Below are 22,671 nucleotides of genomic sequence, written 5' to 3' on the forward strand. Positions count from 1 at the left end.
ACCTGCACTGACAATGCTCTCATAATTTTGGGCCCCCAGACTGTGTCCTCATGTCGCCCACACGAATCATATCTTGATTACGCTGCTTGCAAAACCGGACACACGCTGGCGCAGGGGAGACACACAACACGAGTTATAACGTCATGGATGACTGGACTGTAGGCCTGGCGAACTTGTAGTTGATGTTGTCTCTGTATACATAGAACCAGTGAAAAGACGTTGACAACCTCTCTTCTTCGACATTAATAAGTCTCTCTGGGTCTCCTGCCAAAAGTATCGCTCAACAGCCTTAGTTGTGCTACCTTTCCTTCTCTTTCCGGTTCTTTCTCATTTAACTAAACCTTGAATAATTCTACCATTTCCTAACCCCCTGAAGCACCTTCATCCCTATGCCCCTACCTATTATCCCTTCGGGTGCAATCCAAAAAGAACCTCTCTCTCCCTCCGAACACAAGCAAGGCGAATGTACCAGATGGCATTACTCATGTTTTGGTCGAATGTGACTTTGAACTTGCGCCTGTGCTTGCTCGTCTATTTCGTTCCATCCTTAGTATAAAAAAGAAATTTTCTGGGGGGAAACTTGCATTAGCAAAGCCTATCCCAACGAAGGGTGGCCGTTTAACCCTTCTAGCTATCGCCTTATTGCTCTGACTTCCACAACGTCCAAAGAATTTGAATCTCTCCCTAAATCCGATTTCCTAAAGCTTCTCGATTACCAGTCTTTTTGCCCGATGATCAGTAAGGCTTTTACAGGGCGAGATGCACTGGTGATGTTTCTATATTATCAGTGTCTGGTCATCCTCTCTGGGAAACTGTAGAATAAAAAATCGTTTGTCGTAGCCTTTGGTACCAGGAGAGCCTTTGACAGGGTGTGGCCATTTGGACCTGTTCCCCCTAGCTTCCCTCTTTGGGCTTTCTTCCGTCACTCCATTACCTCATATATGCTTCCCCCTCTAACCGACGTCTCCGATAGTGTTGAAGAATCAGCCTCTCCCTCTGACTCTATCAACGACGGTGTCCCTCAGGGATCTTCCCTGCTACCCATGTTCTTCCTCCACTTTGTCAACAATTTCTTTTTTCTAACAAAGAACGTAACGCAGCTTCGTTCAAAGCTGCTTCATCCTTTCTTGCTCGACCTACGCTTACATTCATAACAATTGTTTTCACGAAATCGGACATGGAGAGGACTTCCCCGTTAAGGGTTAACGTAACTTTGTCAAGCTTAACGCCCCTAGGGCCCGATTTCTTCCCAAGAACTTTTCTATGGTTCCTTATCGCCTTCATGTATCCTACGGTGACTCTACAATTCCTTTAGTAGCTCTAGAATTCCTTTGGTGGCTCTACAATTCCTTTAGTGGCTATAGAATTCCTTTGGTGACTCTAGAATTCCTTTGGTGGCTCTAGAATTCCTTTGGTGGCTCTAGAATTCCTTTGGTGGCTCTACTATTCCTTTAGTGGCTCTACAATTCCTTTGGTGGTTCTACAATTCCTTTGGTGGCTCTACAATTCCTTTAGTTGCTCTACAATTCGTATGGTTGTTCTAGAATTCCTTTGGTGGCACTATAATTCTTCTGGTGGCCCTATAATACCAGGCAATCTGACACTTGGATTCTCTCCTTCATTCCAGTGAAACACAGAATTAGGATCGGAATATGTAAGGGACAAATGGTTATGGAAGATGTGGCCATTGGACCTTACCAGTGGGTTAGTGCTTCCTATCGTATTATGTGGGATGACACAAACCACACTCTAGGTTAGTGAGAATCTATACTTAATATGGTCCACACCAGTCTCGGTGTTGAAGCGTACCTTACTCAAACTTTTGTGCATGACGGTACGACCCTTGAACACGACTGTACGACCCTTCAACGCTCAGGTGGAAGGCTAGGCCATCACAAGAAACTCCGAGGGTCGTATCGTCCTGTACTCAAGAGGTTAAAAGTTCTACTGGTTCTTCCATTGCACTGTACCGAGGAGTACTCACATTACACGGGTCAGCTCTGGGGGTGTCGAGGAGTCCACAATCTTCGTGAGTCGAGTGGGAAGAGTATGTGTCATCAGGTGAGCTTGGCTGGTCGTGTGTGTGTGTGTGTGTGTGTGTGTGTGTGTGTGTGTGTGTGTGTGTGTGTGTGTGTGTGTGTGTGGAGAAGGACAATACTTACATCAGCCTGCAGCATGTTGTAGTGCTCCTCCTTGGCGCAGAGGGACTCCTTCAGTACGGTGATGTGTCGCTGGTAGTCCGAGTGTTGCTCCTCCAGGGTCTTCATCTTGGCCGAGAGGGCCAGGATCTCCTGGTCTCGCTTCTGGATATCCAGCCGCGACTCCTCCAGCTACAGGGAGGAGGGTGTTAGTAAACAAAAAATTCCATCCAGGTACACCGTCAGTTCGCCAGTAATCAAGCCAGCTACAAGCGAGTGGGTATTGACACTTTGGTGGCAAGCACGTCTATTGGGCTGGTGTTGAAGATACACACACACACACACACACACACACACACACACACACACACACACACACACACACACACACATTGGGGCTCAAAATTCGAGTCTTTTGCACTTGAACAAAAGGGGAAAAAAAATGCGAGCTTTCATACCTTGAAGTTACTACAATCTTTAAAAACTATTCAAGGAAATACATCTACATAAATAGCAAGTGGTTCAAAACGTGTCAGTTTGAAAACTGCAAGAGAAAAATTTATGAAAAACTCTCAAAAGAAAATTCATGAGGCTACAGATGTGTAAGTTTTTGATAAAAAAAGAAAAAAAAAAACCAGGCTTTGGAGTTAGAAGACAAACTATTTCTTAGCATAAAGATAAAGCATTGGCATTAATGAGTCCATATGAGATAATATGCTGGCTATTGTTAGATCTTTTTAACATTGTTGTTACGTAAATTATCACAGTAATGACAAAGCACACACGGAGGCTTATACACTTAGATACAAAAAAAAAAAAACAACTAAAAGTCCACACACATATATATATATATGTATTCCAAACACAGATAAATAAAAGAAAAAAAAACACATACACATATGTAGACAAAATCTATAACATAAACCTCTGAGCTAATAGGTTGTAAAAACTTTAGTCTACAAAATTACTCTACACAAAATGACAAACACGTACAACCTACAAAAAAAAAAAGAATTCTTGACAAATACATATATGAAGAAAATGAAACAATTAACTATTCTATGTAAAAATGAACTATAATGTGACCTACAATGAGAAGACTCTGGGAATGAATTTCACTTGGAACATGGAAGACATAACAGAACATGAAAATCTTCTGAAGGGCAAGGGTGAAGGGTGAAGGGTGGGAGGGAGGGAGAAAGAGAGAGGGAGAGAGCGAGGGACTGAGAGAGAGGGATGATGAGTTACAATCAGTGACCGACCCTCACCTCTGCCTTCCTCCACTCCTGCAGCTGGTCCAGCAAGCAGGCCACACGCAGGTGTTCAAGACAGGGAGGTGCCTGAGTCACCTCTTTACTAACCTCGAGTAACCAGGTCGTGCTAAGACGCTGACTTAACTGGGATACGAACCTGGGTACCCGAGGTTGGCTAAACTCGTCTCGCACGGTGAGGTGAGAACCATGCAAGAGCAGCCAGCAGCAGCAGCGGCAGCAGCAGCAGCAGTAGCAGCAGCAGAAGGAGACGATCATTCACGGTGTTGAGGAGCCAACTTACCTCTAGCTAATTATTGGCAACCAGATTAACGGACACACACGAGCCTCACGGCAAGTGGGCACCATTCAGTAACTAAGATTTATACCTCACCAAAATTGCAAGAAAAGTATAAAACACAACTTTAAAAGTTAAAAAAAAATAATAATAATAACTTTGGTACTGGATACAACTTATGAAAAAGAGGTCAGAGGTCTTGTGGAAAATGTTATGTTCTTCATATGCTTAGAAATGAATACGCGGTTCTGCACTGAATGTGTGCTGCCTTTTCTTGTAACTTTTGTCGAGGTGAGTTAGGTGACAGCTGCCTCCTGGGGGGTTGCATGACGTCACACAGGTAAACAAACACGGGGCCGCCACGCCACCCTCACTGCCAGTCAGCTGTGCCACTGGAAGCAACACCAGTAAACTGAGGACAAGTGGGAGGTCACGGTACAGGATCTAGACGTGGCTGCCAAGTGTGTCCCGTCAGACGCTCGCGTCATGACAGAAGTCTACTGGAAGACATGCGTCTAGAAACAATAATATTGCGTATATGGAGATACTTGAAATAAAAAAATCATGTCAGAGACTATACAGGTCGAGGAAAGACTCGCAATTTTAATATTCTCTTCCTATTTTTTTTTTCTTTAGGTTCATCTCGTAACATTCTTTTTTGAGGTTTTTGCATTCGTCGGGGTTGTTGCAGAGCGCCCCGGCAGGTAGAGGGAGACTGGGCAGTGTGTGGGGTGGCGGCCCCTCGTGACGTCTCCGCCCAGGAGACCACGACTTACTTGCGACTTAGCTTTTCGCTCCCGTTCCTGCAGCACCTGGAGGAGGCGCGAGTCATCGGTGGGCGGAGGCGTGACTAGGGAGGCGCGGGAGCCCCAGCGAGAGCCACCTCCCATGAGGCCCCCCCCTAAGCCCGCCCCTCCCGACTCTCTAGCCATGGCCACTTCCCCCTCCAGGAGCGCCACCTCACGCTCCAGCGAGAGGATACGCGCGTCCTTGGTCTCCAACAGCGCCGTCAGTGTGGCCGAGGTACCGGCGTCAGCAGCAGGGCCGTTCAGCCCCCAGGACCCCCCGAAGCTATGGTCGTGCTCGCGACGCAGCCGCTCCGCCGCCTCCAGAGCCTCCTGCAGCCACACCCACACCCGGTCAACCGCAGGCATTGCCGCACACTCCAACAACCGCAGACACCACTACTGCCGCACACACCGCGGCCAACACTACCCGCTCTCCAGACCACACAACAACATCTGATTGTCGCACGCGCGTGGGTTTACGCTGGCAAAACTCTGGCAGCGCATGACACTCAGTGACATACACCCTCATGACAGTCTGTGGGTGTCACGATCGTCATAAACCATAAGGTATCTCTCATCTGAACCAATTACCTTTTGCTTTACGTTCCCGAGACCAGAAAAACTGAAATAAGTCTCGCCGGGTTTCGTTTGACAGCCCGAATGTGTGTCTTTGCGTTCCCGGAGTGATTCGAACTTACTAACCAACAGTTTTATAAAAGCAGGACGCTTCCCACGTGACTACAAAATGCGCAGACAATCAGACTGTGCAGTGAGGTTGAGAGAACGTCTTAACACTTGTACTACGGGTGGAGAGAGAAAGGATGAGAAAGGGAGAAGAAAGAGATAGAGAGACTGGGAAAGCAAGGCAGTCCAAGGCGCACACCTACATCACAACAATACAGAGAGCCCTAGCCGCTGTCTGGGTCAACCGGGGTTATCATGCAGCTGACTGGGACATCCGGGGTCACCACACAGCTGACTAGGTCAACTGAGGTCAACACACAGCTGACTGGGTCAACCGAGGTCGCCACTCAGCTACACAGATCAGCTGGGGGTCATTAGACAACTGTCTGTTCACCCCAAGTCATCATGCAGTAGCTTGTCAAAACCTGGGTCGCCACACAACTGTCAACCAGGGTCATCACGGTACACAAGGTCAGCCGAGGCTACCAAACCGTCACCAACCACCTGGGGTCAACATACAGCTGCCCGTGTCAAAAGATGTGACCTCGACAGGTGGTCTGGATGGTGGGGTTATACCAGACTGGAGCGGAGGTCAACCGGAGCCGGATGCCCAGACAGCTACCGGGACAAAACAAGGTCATCATCACCAATGACCCAGGTTCACCCATGGTCTGTAGCCAACTGCAGTGATGACAGCAGGAGTCAAGAGACAGCTGCTGTAGCCACATTGCCCTTAACAGCTTCTGTGATCACTATGCAGCTGTTCAGACCACAGTGGGCCATCGGACAGAAACACATACACGCGCGCGCTCACACACACACACACACACACATTTTGACGCTAAAAAAAAAGCTCAACATAGCAGACTCCAGGAATGAATGACTGAACAGATGTCTGAACATGCAGGCGAAGGAGACGTTGAGGAACAAGAGGCGTGAAGAACCTTCCGATGAACACTAAATGCCATGAACAAAACAGGGGACAAGTTCTTAAAAAAAAAAAATAATGGAAGGGGGGGGTTGGTTGGTTGAGGGGGGGGGACAATCTCACTAGTCTGAACGACCCATTTAGTTGGCTCATTATGGTGCAGTGCATTTAAGGATCAAGCTGGACTACAGCTCAAGCTTCTACAGTAACATGAATGACGCCACGAACAGGATTATAAAACACGTCCTCAGCAACGATATATCTAAAGCTATATTGTTAACCCGGGAGACCTAATAAAGAAGAACGTTTGTTACAAAATGGCTAGACTGAGAGACATTATCTGATAGAAATTGACAGACTGCTTGCAGTGCAGGCCTTCTACATCTGAAAGGCACTTAACAATGAGCAGGCACCTTTGTAAAAGAAATATGCATTTTATAAGGAAGAAACAATTTTATTGATCATTGAGATATGGAATCTGAATACTAGGTAAAGTGACTGGTAAAGGTATTTGCTTTTATCAGAGGACTGAAAATACTAATATAATAATTAGATGAAATGATGATTACAATGGTTCAGATTCATTAAGTTAGTCTCTAAGAGATAGTAAGGGGAGGGAGGTAGTCTAAGGAAGTAATATTAAAGTTATAATCGGGATTTATATTAGGTTGTATATCTAAATGGAAGAATGGCTCATAATCTACTCATACTTTCGTTAACCCTTAAGCGAGTCTGGACGTGTGTGGTGTGTGTGTGTGTGTGTGTGTGTGTGTGTGGTGTGTGTGTGTGTGTGTGTGTGTGTGTGGGTGTGTGTGGGTGGGTGTGTGTGTGTGTGTGTGTGTGTGTGTGTTGAGTGTGCGTGTGTATGGACCGGGATCCTTATCTCTTGGTGGTGTAGTGATGATGGTGGATGGGTGTGGGTGTGGCAGCACAAGTCTACATATACCCGAGTATGCTCTAGGGAAGTATGATGGGCCAAGCTACATCCCACATGTTTCTTGCAATCATCCCCTCCACCAACGGAGGAGGCAAAATGAGAGGCACAAGTCTGCACAAAGCATCACTCTCGAACTGTGTTGGAGGAAGGTCGAGCATTGGGAATCATTAACTTCGACGTCTCACGACCTCACTAGAGCTTGGGACGTTACTGATCATCAGCACAGGCTACTACTGGAAGGAACAGGAGGGATGAAGTGAGATGCAGCTCAGCCCCTGGATGTAAGTCTCCCCACGTCATCATCTACCACTACAGAGGAAGGTCTTCGCTCTACTCTAGCAGTGTCTCGGGGTCGTAGCTCCACAAGTACCCGAGGCAGGTTTCCCCCTCCCACTGGGTACTTGTCGACGCTTACCTTGCTCTAAGCTCTAGTAACTCCTACATCTACCTGGATTACTCGGTGGTGTAGCAAGGCAATGATACTCGGGTAAAGTCTACTACATCCCGGGCAGGAGTCTACCTATACCCGGGCACTTGGCATCCCTCACCACGGACACGGCAGTTGGCACCTAGTATGGACGTGAAACAAGAGGGCCACGGGCACTCCCTCAATGTGAGGCCGAGCACTCGTCATCATCACAATATTTAAGTGGCTATGCGGATTCTTGTCGTTATGAAATATATACATATATAAGTATCATGACTGTGGCATACTGGTGAGTCAACAAGTACTGTACTTTGTGAGTTGGACTGAAAAACTGACTTTGGTCAAGAGGAAAAAAATGAAGCAAAATGATTAATAGTTAAAACCGTTTACTCATCATACTTCGGCATGAGCGTCAAAATCCCACGACCTCCGACTCATGATGGCAAGTCAACGGGCTACTAAGTTGGGTGTGAGGTGGTTTTAAGGACGGTTGTGGGTGTGGGCGGTGGTGGCGCAGGTGGGGGTGACCAGGCTGGCGGGGGGGCCGACTCGCTGCCCGGGCGGCTGCTGTTGACGTCGGACCAGAGAGGTGCCGGGCCGGGCTGCCTCGCTCAAGGTGTCCAGCGGACGCTACCCTGAAACTCGCGTCTGACCAACACTCCCAAGTCCTCGCTCACAGGGAGCCACAAGGAGGGATACGACATGATCCTCGACACGCGGGCAGAGGCGAGCACACAAGAAACCGCTGGCGCGTGTCCACCCAGACCAACTTATGGTTGATTCAAGTTGCTGGGAGGCTTTGTCAGAGCGGCCCGACCCGCCACCCCGAGGGGCGTACACATTGCTACTCACCTGACGAAGCTTGTCACAATCCTCCTCCCGCTGACGAAGTGTGTCCTTCACACGATCCATTTCATTCTGGGTCTCCACTAGGCGCGCCCGCATTTGTTCCAACTCTACTGACCCTTCCTCATCTATATTTTTATCACCTATAACAACATGCAACAGCGCCATCAATGATGTGACACAATGCGAGGCGCGGCAGCCGACACTGAGCACGGCCAAAACGTCGTCACTACTAGACTACTTGTGGGGGGACGCGGGGCCGGGAAGCCTCACCCTCCTGACTCAAGGGGGGGTTTAAATTGGGGGGAAGGGGGCAGGGAAGGGGGGTTAGAAACAGACAGAGAGAAAGAGAGACAGATTAATAGGGAAATGGGGAGGAGGGGGAGGGAGGGACGGGGAGGAGGAGTCTTCAAAGACTTGGAAGTGTGTCTACTTGATCAAGGATCCATACCAACCGGGGTTAAAACAGCTCCGTGAACATGGATATGTTACATATACTCCAGTCCTAGCCCAGGTCTGTCTGGTGGCAAGTTAGTGACGCTACATAGATGAACAGAAACCCCCCAAAAGTCTCTCATTACGGGGGTCGAGGATGCTTCGTCCAGCCCGCTTCCCATGCCCGCCCCCAGTCTACGGCCTGTGTCCCACAACTCTTCTCTGGTGCCATATTAGCTTCAGACATTGCTCAACCATTACCGTTTTCTCTAATGCAGGTTACAGAAAATGACCAGTGGGGTAACTCTTATCAAAGTTCTGAACATGCTGTCAACTCTTTTCCTTTCTTTCTCTTTCGTCTTGAGGGTTAAGTGTGTAACATGGTGAGAAAGAAGAGTTCCGGGATGTGAACATAAGGCAGGCTGATGGAGGGACACAGCTGGGGCAGGAGGCGACCGTGGCGGTGGCTCAGAGGATGTGAAGAGGTTGTGAACATAAAAGCTGTTGTATAAAACAATGTGACTGTCACTCCGCTGTGGTGCTCATGTGATACGTGAGAAAAAGCTCTTACCATTACCAAAAAAGAGAGAAAAAAATATATATATTTTACTCCAATTAAGACATCGACTCTTGACCTTGTCCAGAGTAAGAAATATGTATAGCAATGAAAAGATGAATATTGAGGTGAGAGGGCGAGGCCAGTTGCGGGCAAGAGTGGACACCAAATGGCCTGTGGCAGACGCCAGCATAGGTTGGACAGGATCAAGAGTGTTCTGTGTCGTGTCCCCGACCAACGGAGCGGCGGGGGACCAACTCTGAGTCATGTTGTGCTTTGAGGAGAGACTAATGCGAAGATATTTACTCTGTGCACCATCGAGTCTGTGCAAGCGGCGACTTGGGTATTTTGACTCCTTGAAGGTTCAATAACATCCCCCAACCACCGAGACGGCCATACTGTATCAGACATAATCATGATGGTAAATGATGATAATATATATATATATATAAAAAAAAAGAAACATATAATAATAAATATAATACAAGACCAGGAAAGCTGCACCTGTTTCTGAAACACTGCCTGCATCTGTTGCATCATCGCCCGTTCCTCCTCCTTCCCTGAAACACAGGCGGAGATTGTGGTCACCTGCCCACGACATCTGATGACGTCACGGGGGGGAGAAGGGTGAGGGGGTAGATGGTAATGGTTAAGGGGGGGGCCCCTATCCGGGTACCGCTAACAGTGACTTCGTAAGTGCAACAGGTTGAGAGATGGGCCGCCAGGGGGGGAAAAGGGGTAGGGGGTGAATCTCTAAATCTAAAAAGGGGGACGATGTTAAGAGAGAAAGGAAAAAATAATATATGAAAGCGTAGAGGAATCCCGGCAGCTCTCTTGACTGATGGCAGGCCAACTATATAAGTATGGAGGAGTGACAGTAGGGAGAGAGGGAGGGAGGGAGGTAGACGGGCGGGGAGAGGCTGCCGGAGACACCTCAGTCACCAGTCACACGAAGAGGACAGGGCAAGAGAATGGTACAGGATCAATCATTATGAGCCTTAAAGTCTTCATCAGTTCTAGAGATGATTAACTTCAGATGAGGTCAAAGGGGCGTTAAACTACAGCGAAGGATTCTGAGAGTGACTACGGCAATCGAGGCTGAAAATATGTCAAGAGAAAAAGGTCGGTTTGTGGAGGGTGTTAGTCTCTACCTACACCGGGGCAGACGAGAGAATGATCTATAGTATTTTATGAACTGGAGGGCCTAAGTGATTAGAACTGATTCACCCCTAGTAACTCAGGTGGTTAATCATGTGGTTCCCGTACCAAACATGGAAAGGTTTGATTAAAGAGGTATACATATAAAACTAATTCAGTATATCTAATTAATGGGCCAGAGAACAGGGTTTACCGCCATGTATTATGTATATATTTTTTCAGGAACGAAAACCACATGATGAGTTCTTTTCTAACTTGATCATCAATGATCCTCATATTCATGACATAACTAGAGATTCTTTCGTATATATATTCCAAACTAATAAGCGAAAGTCCTGGGTTCGAGACACACCCCATGGCGTGTGGGGCCTGAACGTGTGGTGTGTGGGGCCTGAACGTGTGTTGTGTTGCGCCTGAATGTATGGTGCCGGGGACCTAAGAGTGTGGTGTCAGGGGCCATAAAAAAAAATGTAGTGTTTGTTGTGTGAGGAGTCTGAGGATGTGGTGTCAGTGATGTAAAGAACTAAAAGACGTGTTGTCTGTGATGTGAGGAACGCTATGAGTGGTGTATGGAGCCTGAGGGTCTGTTGTCTGTGAGGTTGGAGGGATGAAACCTCCGGAGTCTCCAGTCTGTCGCTCACAGCCTCACTTCCGTGGGCGGGAGGGGATCTCGAACATCTATACAACTCAAGTTCACATCTTGTCTTGACGTCAGTCAGTGGCTTCAGTCTGTACTGCTCTGTCTGTTCTTATTAGGGAGTCACCTATGGAAATGAATCCGTAGCTACGAGAGTCATACACAGTATAGAGCATCAAGGTCTTCCCTGAGAAATAGAGTAAAATGAAAATTTGCTTCACAAGTATATGAAAGTTGAATTAATCCCTGTACTACACTAATATCCTGAAGTAGTTCCCGTTAACTGATTTTTATCTAATATTCTCATTAATGCTAATGAATTTAAAGTGAAAAAAAAAATAATCCGTGTTCATAATCTACTGCCTATTAGCAGCTTTCATTCTCTGCGGCATAATACGTAATCATTGTTGACATTGTAGGTGCAATTATTTTTTTCCACCCACTCGGTCGCAACATTTATTGTAGGGCATGATATCTATTTTAATTTGAATCAATAGCCAATTACCAATGGGCTTTCATAACAGATAAACAAACAAACAAACAAAAAAAGAATATCACAAACCCCTCTTTTGTCAGTGCGTCACGCTCGTGAAATAGCGAAGTGATTGCGAACCTCGTGATGTCAACACTGACCCCGCTCCGCCAATAGCAACGACCAACGTCATCGTAGAATTGCGCCAATGACAAGGCCGATGTGCTCCTTCTTAGGCCCCAAGGCTGCATGATGCTAACAACTACTACTCCATCTAGGGCTTAAGACTCGTCTGGCTAACGACCATGAAGAGTGCCGTGTCCGAACGAGTACGCTGGGAAACTGGTCGAAATGAAGACCTTAAGTTCAAAATTTCGGAAAGGGGCGGAGGGATCGCGTTTCATGGATTTACTCCCACCTGGCAACTCAAGAGTATCAGGTGAAACAAAGCTTAGTCCGAAACTGGTAACATGAAGCCACCCCAAAAGTGCTCCTGCCGTTCGCGAATTTAATGCCAAGTACATAAATCGGCGCCGTGATGCGAAATACTTCCTGGATACCCTCGCTTACATGTGGCACAGTATTCTTGCAGAGGTATACCACTTCTTACCATCAATGTATCTGTATCTATGTCTCTATTTTCTGTCTATCTATCAGCTGTGAGGCTCTACTCTGAGCACAGGCAGGGAACGAGGGACTCTTTTGAAGCGAGAAGTTCCTCAAGGTGTCTGTGCTCCTCTCCGTTCACGTTACATGTTCGCTGCGGTGCTTCATTCCTGAAGGCACGACGGTTCGAGCCCTCCCTGAGGACGACTGGTACGACCCTTGAGTTTGATGGACCGGCCCTTAAACCTGACCCCCTTAAGGATTACGATATCAGACCAGGAGTCGTACCGCAGCGCTCACGGGTCGTACCACTGTGCTCGGAGGGTTAATGATTCACGACTCCTTCCATGGGGCTCTTGCGCTCCAGGCAGGAGCTGGGAAAGGATGGATTCCTTTGGAGTGAAAAGTTCCTCGATGACACTGGGTATCTTTTCCAACAATGATTCTTATATACTGCTTTGCGAAAGAAGATTTTCCACTCGCAACGTATCCACTTGAAAAGTAGAGTCTGGCAACGCGAACATGTATATTATAAAGATATATAGTTAGTTCTCGTATCCATATTCGTTAACTTTATCTATCTAAATAAAAGTAACCAGAGATTCAACTAATTTAAACTCATGAAAGGAAAGGTAAACCAACTTTCAATTAAGGCAGTGAAAATGAACGGATTTTATTTCTCCCAAAATACTAATGGATTACACAGTCGAAAAAATAAAAAAACAAAAAAGAGTATCTTTTTTTAAACGAGTCTTTGGCTATGTAGCGCATCTTGTGTTAGATATATTTTTCTAAGAGTAACTGGGCGTTGTGTTGTTATGCTCTTCTATTGACGTGTTTATTGGTTTGGTCTGGTAAATGTCATGTGATTCTTTATTCAGCATGCGATGTGTTGCTTATCATTCTGGAGGGAAGTGGCCTGTGGTTACTGACTTTGTTGTTAGCAAGTGTTGGGTGGTTGAGGAATGGAATTCCTGAATTAGGAGCATGGAAGTGTTTGTTAGGGGGTCCATCTGGGGATATGGAAGCGTGGGTTGGGGGCCCAGCTGGTGACATGGAAGTGTGGGTCTGGAGGGTCCAGCTGGTGACATGGAAGTGTGGGTCTGGAGGGTCCAGCTGGTGACATGGAAGTGTGGGGCTGAGGGTTCTTGTTTACTGAAGGCAAGTCTTCGTTATCCTAGATTTATGTAAGTAAGAATTTAGGCTGTTCAGTTTCTTAAGTATTTCAATGAGTTCTAAGTAAAATGCTGAGTTACTTATTTCTTCGAACAAGTGGGGGAGTGTGTAGTTTCTGCAAAATAAAAGCTGGGTAGTTTAATCTCCTTAAAGTGTTGAGCTGTATAGTTTTACTATGACAGTTGTTGAGTTGCTTAGCTTCCTGGTTGACAAGAATCAATCACTTTAGTCTACATAAAAGAACTACTGAATTATTTCATGTCTGTCATTTAACTAGATGATGGTTTAACTCCTACTGCATGAACTGGTTTATTTAATATCTTTTAAAGAAAGTTGAGTCTGAATTATATGTTAAGTTGTTAAAATAAAAAGTTACATTTCACATTGTAAAATGAAAGATTTGTCTGCGTAGTTAACGATCAGTGAAACAAACAGTAATCGAAAAGCTTTTATATATATTTTTGTATGAACTTAAAAAATTAATCTTATTATTTGTGTTAATCCTAGATGGTCTATCCCGGAAATGAATTACACTTCTGCATTCAATACACACAAATACATATATATATATATATATATATATATATATATATATATATATATATATATATATATATATATATACCAATCTCAAGTGTAAAGTATAGTGATTTCTTTTTTCAAGAGAACAAAAACGGTCGTATTGTAATGAAAGCTATATCGAGAGCGAGAGAGTATTGGAACATCCTTCGATGGCGAGGTCTTTTGGAAAGGGGTAACTTACCTATGCCTTTCTGCTGCAACATTTCCAGTAACTTTTTTATACTCTCGTCTCTCGCTGCCAGTGTTTGTTTTTGGGTCTCTATTCTCAACTCCAGCTCCTGGAAATAGAATAATTGTTAGGGTGGTATATATACGAAGTGAGGAAGAGAAAGATACATACAGATAGACAGAGATAGATAGATAGAGAGAGAGAGAGAGAGAGAGAGAGAGAGAGAGAGAGAGAGAGAGAGAGAGAGAGAGAGAGAGAGAGAGAGAGAGAGAGAGAGAGTCTACACCTACGATGAGATTTTGCCGTGAGGTACGGCTCAAGCAAAGCACTCACCGCATATGAGACAAAAGATCGATGAATAGATAGACAGATAGATAGATAAACAGACAGATAGATAGTAAACAGACAGACAGATAGATAGATAGATAGATAGATAGATAGATAGAGATAGAGAGAGAGAGAGAGAGAGAGAGAGAGAGAGAGAGAGAGAGAGAGAGAGAGAGAGAGAGAGAGAGAGAGAGAGAGAGAGAGAGTACGTAATACACTACACAATGTACACCTAGCATATAATCCAATAAATTCTCTCTACCGTGCAGCAATAATAGCCTCACCACAACCACCTCACAGGGTCTATATATATACATACACATACACACACACACACACACATACTCATATATTATATACACCTAACTAACCAATATACTTCACTAACTAACAGTTCACTAACCAACTTACTTCACTAACTCAGTTCACTAACTAACTAACTGGCTAAACTAACCAACTTACTTCACTAAAGTACTTTACTTATTTTACGAACCAACTTACTTTCGGTGCCATGAGGATAAAGTGTATATACTGGTGAGGTTTGGGGGAGGGGCCAACCACTACTACAGGGAGAGGGAGGAGAGGGTTGTCTAAGGCCCCCATCTACTTCTAGTGAAGACTCTAGGAATTAGCCACTAGACTAGAAAAATAATATGAATACCTCGATCTTTCATTATTGCTATTACTATCATTACTAAGTAAAATATCTTTCGAGAAGTCTGGTGACTTAAGTACCGTGGTGTGGCATTGCATTGTAGTCTCCTATTAAGGCTTATCAAAATCTTTTTAAGAAGTTTTACGAACAGTTAAGTCCTATCACTCAAGTCGACCTCCGTGGTGCAGAGGGTAGCGTTACTGACGCGTGCACGGGCCGCCCGGGGTCGAGCCCACATGGGTTCGGTTTGTGGCCGGGGCGGTCGGTCGACAGTCCACCCCTCGGAGCTGGTCGATAACCCGGGTACCTGGCTTAGGATAGAGTATATATATATATATATATATATATATATATATATATATATATATATATATATATATATATATATATATATATATATATATATATAATTTCTTTTTCTTCCCTGGCAAGTATTTCGTACATACACCGACGTCGAATGTAGTTAACAATCTCAGAATCTGGCAGATCCCAGTGATGGACAATCGAGTTCAATCTATCGATCAGCTTCTCCTGAACACGGCCACGTAGCCCATAACGTTATAATGACTCAGTACTGTTAGCAAACACATCAGGCTGGCACTAAAACGACCACGTCCCCACGTCGGAGCCAGCCCACTCCAAGTGGAACAAAACCTCAATAAATTATTCTCCTATGGAACGAGAGGATCCGGTCGCAGGTTCTATGTACACAATACCTCGACTCGTGGCCCCCGGCACCCCAAGACAAAAGACACTATGGAACATGTGATACAGGCGTGGGTGTTTGCACAACGTCATGCCCCTAAAAAATTATTTGGCCATTCCTGTGTTTACAGGAATGGCTGGCCCCCCCGTGAGTGGCCCCACTGGGAAGAGGGGTGGGGGGTTGGTGTTGGGGGGTTGGCGGGGGTCGTCTTACAACCTGAGCCCGACATCGTGATACCTGAAGGCCGTCCCAGTCGTGCGAGGCTCTCGACGAACTCTTCCCTCCGTGGGACATCTTTCAAAATCTTTCTCCGGCCGTACACTCACGACCAGTCCATATTGGTCTAACTCTTCTTCTCATCCCATCCTCAAACCACGTTCGATATCATGAGTTTACAATACGATGGCTACAAACCACGATGATTTAACCAATACTTTTACAATCACTTACAAATCACCCTTAGGAATTGATAGCTTTATTGAAGGCTAGAGTACTTACGAAGGTTATACACGGTCCAGATAGGAAGTACAACTCAGTCCACTGGGTAATGATACATAACTCACAAGGAGACTGTCCCAAAATACCAGTTGTAGATAATATTTCACAAGCAGCACAGGAGCTAAAGCACCAATAATACAGTGATTGATGAGGATTCCACTACTCCAAATATAACAATAAGGTTTGGAAATCAATAAGCCAAAGGATAAAGACTTTCTAAGGTCCCACTACCATCCCAGGCCAGTAGCGTTGGGCCTTTGACACCTCTCTGGTATATACGTTTCGAAACGATAAATTAAGTATTCAAACACACCCTCATGTGTCAGTAGTATTGCCATAAGTGTTCCCAATATTTTCTTCTTACCTGATCCGGTTTGCTTTGTCTCTCTCAAATAACCAAATGGCACCAGAACTCGCTATCAACTTTATCCCTTAAATACAAATTAATATTTTGAGTAATTTTCATAAAGGTAGGCATAAAAAAAGGGCACACAGCTTTCGGACTTATAAACAAAAACATTAACATCTGTGTTAAAAACAAGTTGGTGGCTGCACAGACGAGAAAAATGGAGAGTATTAGGCTTGTAGTTTTAAGAAAAGATGTTTATATATAAAGGGTTCTATAAGCCACATACACACACACACACACACACACACACACAACCCATATGATCATGGATGGGCATTACGATAATGAGAAAAAGACCATTGTAATGATACCTAACTGTATCGTACCGAGAGAAGAGAAAGTTAGTGTCAATAATAAATCTTTACTGTAAAATACAACAGACTAATAAAAAAAGGATATGAGCTCTCTAGACAAAAGTCAAAGTGTAGAGTATACAGGTGCCAGAAGACCTTCTGGTCTGTAAGGAGGTCAACAGAGGATCTTTTCAGACGTGTACTTAGTTTATAGTATAATATATAAAATCTCTGAGTATCACCCTACGGCGTAAGAAAGATTTTTGGGAATTAAGAAGGGAAACAAAGCTTCTGTCATCCCCTCAGAACCCAGAGAATAATAAGGCTTGTAACCCTGAGGCCAAGAGATGAAAAGAGAGAGTGAGAGAGACTAGCGACTCCACCCAGCCCACGCCTCACCCCGTGCTTGGTGTTGGCCGGGACCCGACGTGACTCGGGCCGTGTTCAGAAGACGCCGTCAGCTTTAGAGCACAGTTTACGGCGCCTGGTATAACCCGCCCTCTGGGCTCCAGAATTTCCCAGAGTCAGCACATGAAACTTCAGATTATATTCCCTGCTGATACATTTCTCACTTGAGACTCTGCCGGTCTCGTAACTCCACTAATGCTTTCGCGTTTCACTTCTAATCCCGCTTGAGATACTGACCCGATCGTTGACCAGCTTCGTGGCGGAGCGGCAGCCCAGAAGTCAAGTACGAATTCTTGCGAAGCTCGTTCTCTCGAGATCGTCAACAAACTGCAGCCAATTAGCACAGGATTTGATCTCAATTCTATCTAGTGTATTAGAGGGTTTTGTGAACGAAAACACATTTAGATAATTACAAATGACTTTAAATGTTTGCAATGACGGCCTCGCCTCATCTGTGGCAATAGAATGATGCAAGCACACGACCGAGCGAGTGGGCGGGGAACGCGAAGGGCTTATACCACACCGGCAAGCCTTATTGTAAGCTCATGCATCAAATGGCCAACATCCTTATAGAGTAAGCAGAGACTCATTCTGACAAGCTAGGCGTTATGATGGGAGTCATCAGCTGGAGGTCGATATTTTTCGGTAAAATGTTGTGAGTCTGGCGACTGGCTGGAGTAGAGCAAGTTTTCCTCCCAGCTGGCTGTTGCCGGGAGCTGGGCTCAACCAACCTTTTTTTTTTTTTCAATCCTTCGCCATGTTCTTTTGTTACTTTAATAAACTTGTCCTCCGGCTCTTGTTGACCTGCGTGTGTATATATATATATATATATATATATATATATATATATATATATATATATTTTTTTTTTTTTTTTTTTTTTTTTATACTTTGTCGCTGTCTCCCGCGTTTGCGAGGTAGCGCAAGGAAACAGACGAAAGAAATGGCCCAACCCCCCCCCCCATACACATGTACATACACACGTCCACACACGCAAATATACATACCTACACAGCTTTCCATGGTTTACCCCAGACGCTTCACATGCCTTGATTCAATCCACTGACAGCACGTCAACCCCTGTATACCACATGACTCCAATTCACTCTATTCCTTGCCCTCCTTTCACCCTCCTGCATGTTCAGGCCCCGATCACACAAAATCTTTTTCACTCCATCTTTCCACCTCCAATTTGGTCTCCCTCTTCTCCTCGTTCCCTCCACCTCCGACACATATATCCTCTTGGTCAATCTCTCCTCACTCATTCTCTCCATGTGCCCAAACCATTTCAAAACACCCTCTTCTGCTCTCTCAACCACGCTCTTTTTATTTCCACACATCTCTCTTACCCTTACGTTACTTACTCGATCAAACCACCTCACACCACACATTGTCCTCAAACATCTCATTTCCAGCACATCCATCCTCCTGCGCACATCTCTATCCATAGCCCACGCCTCGCAACCATACAACATTGTTGGAACCACTATTCCCTCAAACATACCCATTTTCGCTTTCCGAGATAATGTTCTCGACTTCCACACATTTTTCAAGGCTCCCAAAATTTTCGCCCCCTCCCCCACCCTATGATCCACTTCCGCTTCCATGGTTCCATCCGCTGACAGATCCACTCCCAGATATCTAAAACACTTCACTTCCTCCAGTTTTTCTCCATTCAAACTCACCTCCCAATTGACTTGACCCTCACCCCTACTGTACCTAATAACCTTGCTCTTATTCACATTTACTCTCAACTTTCTTCTTCCACACACTTTACCAAACTCAGTCACCAGCTTCTGCAGTTTCTCACATGAATCAGCCACCAGCGCTGTATCATCAGCGAACAACAACTGACTCACTTCCCAAGCTCTCTCATCCCCAACAGACTTCATACTTGCCCCTCTTTCCAGGACTCTTGCATTTACCTCCCTTACAACCCCATCCATAAACAAATTAAACAACCATGGAGACATCACACACCCCTGGCGCAAACCTACATTCACTGAGAACCAATCACTTTCCTCTCTTCCTACACGTACACATGCCTTACATCCTCGATAAAAACTTTTCACTGCTTCTAACATTATATATATATATATATATATATATATATATATATATATATATATATATATATATATATTTCCTTTTCCTTTCATACTATTCGCCATTTCCCGCGTCAGCGAGGTAGCATTAAGAACAAAGGACTGGGCCTTTGAGGGAATATCCTCACCTGGCCCCCTTCCCTGTTCCTTCTTTTGGAAAATTAAAAAAAAAAAAGAGGGGAGGATTTCTAGCCACCCGCTCCCTCCCCTTTTAGTCGCCTTCTACGACACGCAGGGAATACGTGGGAAGTATTCTTTCTCCCCTACCCCCCAAGGATATATATATATATATATATATATATATATATATATATATATATATATATATATATATATATATATATATATATAAACCTTATAGTACAGGAAGCATGTACCTCGCAGGTGAAACAATGACAACAGGCATCATAACCCTGTGCCATGCGAGCAGATGTTCACCCTAATCCAATTTCTAGTGAGCAATATTGTTTCCTTCCGGAAGGAGCCAACACACGTTCTGGGGGAGGAGCCAAAAGCTAGAAGAAACTGATCTTCCTCCGGAGCCAGGCAGCCTGGTCGACCGGCTGGCTGGCTGGGGCAGCTCCTCAGTGATGATACAGTTAAACAAATTATGTGTGTACGTGTATACACACCACACACCAAATAGCACCAATAATAATAATAATAATAATAATAATAATAATAATAATAATAATAATAATAATAATAATACTAATAATTATTATTATTATATTCATTATTATCATTATTATTATTATTATTATTATTATTACTATCTAATATCTAATCATTATCATTGTTGGATTAGGCAAAAGCGTATGAAAAGGCTGATAAATGCTTTATGGACGGTGCTACAAATATATGAGAGAAATGGTTACTTAATGCAATGAGAGGTTACCATCAGGAAAGTATGGCATGTGTGCGAGTAGGAAAGAATGAGGGTAAGTGGTTCCCACCGAAGGATGTGTGATGTCACCATGGCTGTTTAAACTGTATACAAGCAGAGTGGTAAGGGAGGTAAATCCAAGTGTCTTAAAGTGATTGTTAGGCTGCCTGTATGGCGGGGGGAAGGAAGGGGACCAGGCATGGGAGATAAATCAGTTGCTGTTTGTAGATAAAACTTTCAGAAGGAATCTCGAGAAAACTGTTACAGAACATGGGGGAGTGTGTGAAAGGAAAGAGTTCGGAGTAAATGTGAGTAAAAATAAGGTAATGGTGTGTGTGTGTGTGTGTGTGTGTGTGTGTGTGGGAGGGGGCTGAGGAGGGAGGGGTGAGAGGGACGTGAGTGTTGGAATCTAAACACAGAATGGAAGAAGGTGGATGTCTTGGATATGAAATGCCTGAAGACGATAAGTGGCGTGAGGCGGATTAAACGTGAAAGGAATGACCACGTAAGTGTGTGCGTGCCTGTGTGTGAGTGTGTGTGTGTGTGTGTGTGTGTGTGTGTGTGTGTGTGTGTGTGTGTGTGTGTGTGTGCGATAGTAAGCGGAGTATAACCGACATAACTGACCAGGGTGCGCTGAAATTGAGAAAAGCTGAACAAAGAGGATCTGTGCGTCATATGTGGTGGGAGTACAGGGGAGGCGCAGACAAGGAAGGAGATGGAAGGACTGGGTGACTGAAGCTTTGGGGTATCGGGTCCTAAGCATTCAGGAGGGAAAGACGCGTGCATTAGACGGAATACGTTCGACTGACGTAGTTTATTGGAAGGGACGAGATGTCAGTGCGGTGGACCAGGTTATATGAAGCTGCCACGTAAAGCCATGGGGCATTGTGTGGGGCTTGGCTGTGAACAGCAGGCTTGGTCTCGGTGTAATGTTCATGACAGCCTGAGGATGGTTGTGCGCAAGCGAGGTCGCTCTTCGTTTATTTCTGATGCTAACCCGTTACAGCAGTAAGGGCAAAGAAATGATTATTATTACTAGTATCGTTATCATAAAGCCTGAATATATGTATATATATATATATATATATATATATATATATATATATATATATATATATATATATATATATATATATATATATGAAAAAACTATTGGACAAAATTGAATAAAGAAAACTAATGAAAGTCTCCAACTTTTACACGACTCAAAGATTCAACCTCGGCATAAGGGTAGAGGAGTCCTAACCCACTCTGTATTCAACCTTAGAGTCAACCCTCAGGGGCTGAGGGAGGCATTGGGCTTGGGCGGCCTTTGGACTCAGGTGTGCAGGGGATCCAGTCTTCCTCAGCCTCGTACGAACAGAGGCGGGCTGTAACATCCCCCGTGGCCAACAAGGAGATGGGTGCTGGTGATGGTGGAGAGAGTGGTGGCGGAGGTGACGGTGGTGGTGGTGGAGGTGATGGCGCGGGAGAGAATGAACCAGGAGACAAGAGGCCAGATAATGTACCTACTAAAACCATGAAGTATAATGAGTTTTGATTCTAGTACCAACAATAGCAGTAACAGTAATAGCAAAAGTACTAGAAACAGTAACAGTAATAGTGGCAGTAGTTTCATCAGCGTTCCGAACGGTGTATCAAGGAGTTGCTCGGGGTATGTGCCACTCGCCACTGTGGTCTGTCTATCTCTAGCGGTGCATCTCCACAGTGTCAGGCACTGCACATACGCCCTCTCCTCCGCTCCTGCCAGGTTTCCGCTCATCAATACCGGATTCCTCCAGCAGGTTTGTTCCGCACAGGCAGCTGAGCAGCCTTTTAATCCAGGCTAATGACGCTGGCTCTCATCCTAAAGACGAGGGGAGAAATTTGCGAAATGTCCAAAATGCTTTCCAAGTGGTCATTCATCCTCAGCTGTCACCAGTCCGATAAGAGATTTAATGACCCGTCTTTCTGCAGAAGCAATTAACTGTGCCTCACACAAGGGACGCAACACCTGTCGAGAGCGGCATATTGACTCTTGGTTAGATACATATTCATATCAGACGAAATGAAACTGCTTAAAGCGCACAGGGAAACGTTTCGTTACGAGGCCATCACGGTTCTCACGCCCGGGTAAACCGGCCACATTGTATTTTAAGACATGAAGCAGACCTTGAACTGGGGGAGGAGGCGGAGCGGCCGACCCACTGTGGTTTCTGCCGTCATTTTCACCGCGACTGGTCAAAGGGGCGAGCTCTGTGGTGCACGAGTTATGGCATCCATCAGACGGCATGGATCAAAGGAACACGTGTCTGGGG

The 22,671-nt window shown here is 45.1% G+C and overlaps 1 protein-coding gene across 22 annotated transcripts in view; it reads right to left on the reverse strand.

Annotated features, from left to right (window-relative positions):
• The window catches only part of brp (ELKS/RAB6-interacting/CAST family member bruchpilot), a 338,677-nt gene that overhangs the window by 76,694 nt on the left and 239,312 nt on the right, over positions 1-22,671 (reverse strand). For 15 of the 22 annotated variants that reach the window (XR_011713723.1, XM_071670061.1, XM_071670065.1 and 12 more), the window contains 4 exons: positions 14,100-14,196; positions 8,303-8,439; positions 4,463-4,804; positions 2,163-2,330 (listed from right to left, as the gene is read on the reverse strand). Coding sequence is in view for 21 of the 22 variants with exons in the window: in XM_071670061.1 (XP_071526162.1) it covers positions 2,163-2,330; positions 4,463-4,804; positions 8,303-8,439; positions 14,100-14,196 (744 nt within the window). In the remaining variant the exon portion in view is untranslated. Of the gene's footprint in view, positions 1-2,162; positions 2,331-4,462; positions 4,805-8,302; positions 8,440-9,791; positions 9,848-14,099; positions 14,197-22,671 lie in introns of all 22 variants that reach the window. The other 7 variants (XM_071670071.1, XM_071670072.1, XM_071670076.1 and 4 more) reach the window with 2 other exon arrangements.

The sequence above is a fragment of the Panulirus ornatus genome, chromosome 14, assembly GCF_036320965.1.
Source record: "Panulirus ornatus isolate Po-2019 chromosome 14, ASM3632096v1, whole genome shotgun sequence".
Lineage (NCBI taxonomy): Eukaryota > Metazoa > Arthropoda > Malacostraca > Decapoda > Palinuridae > Panulirus > Panulirus ornatus.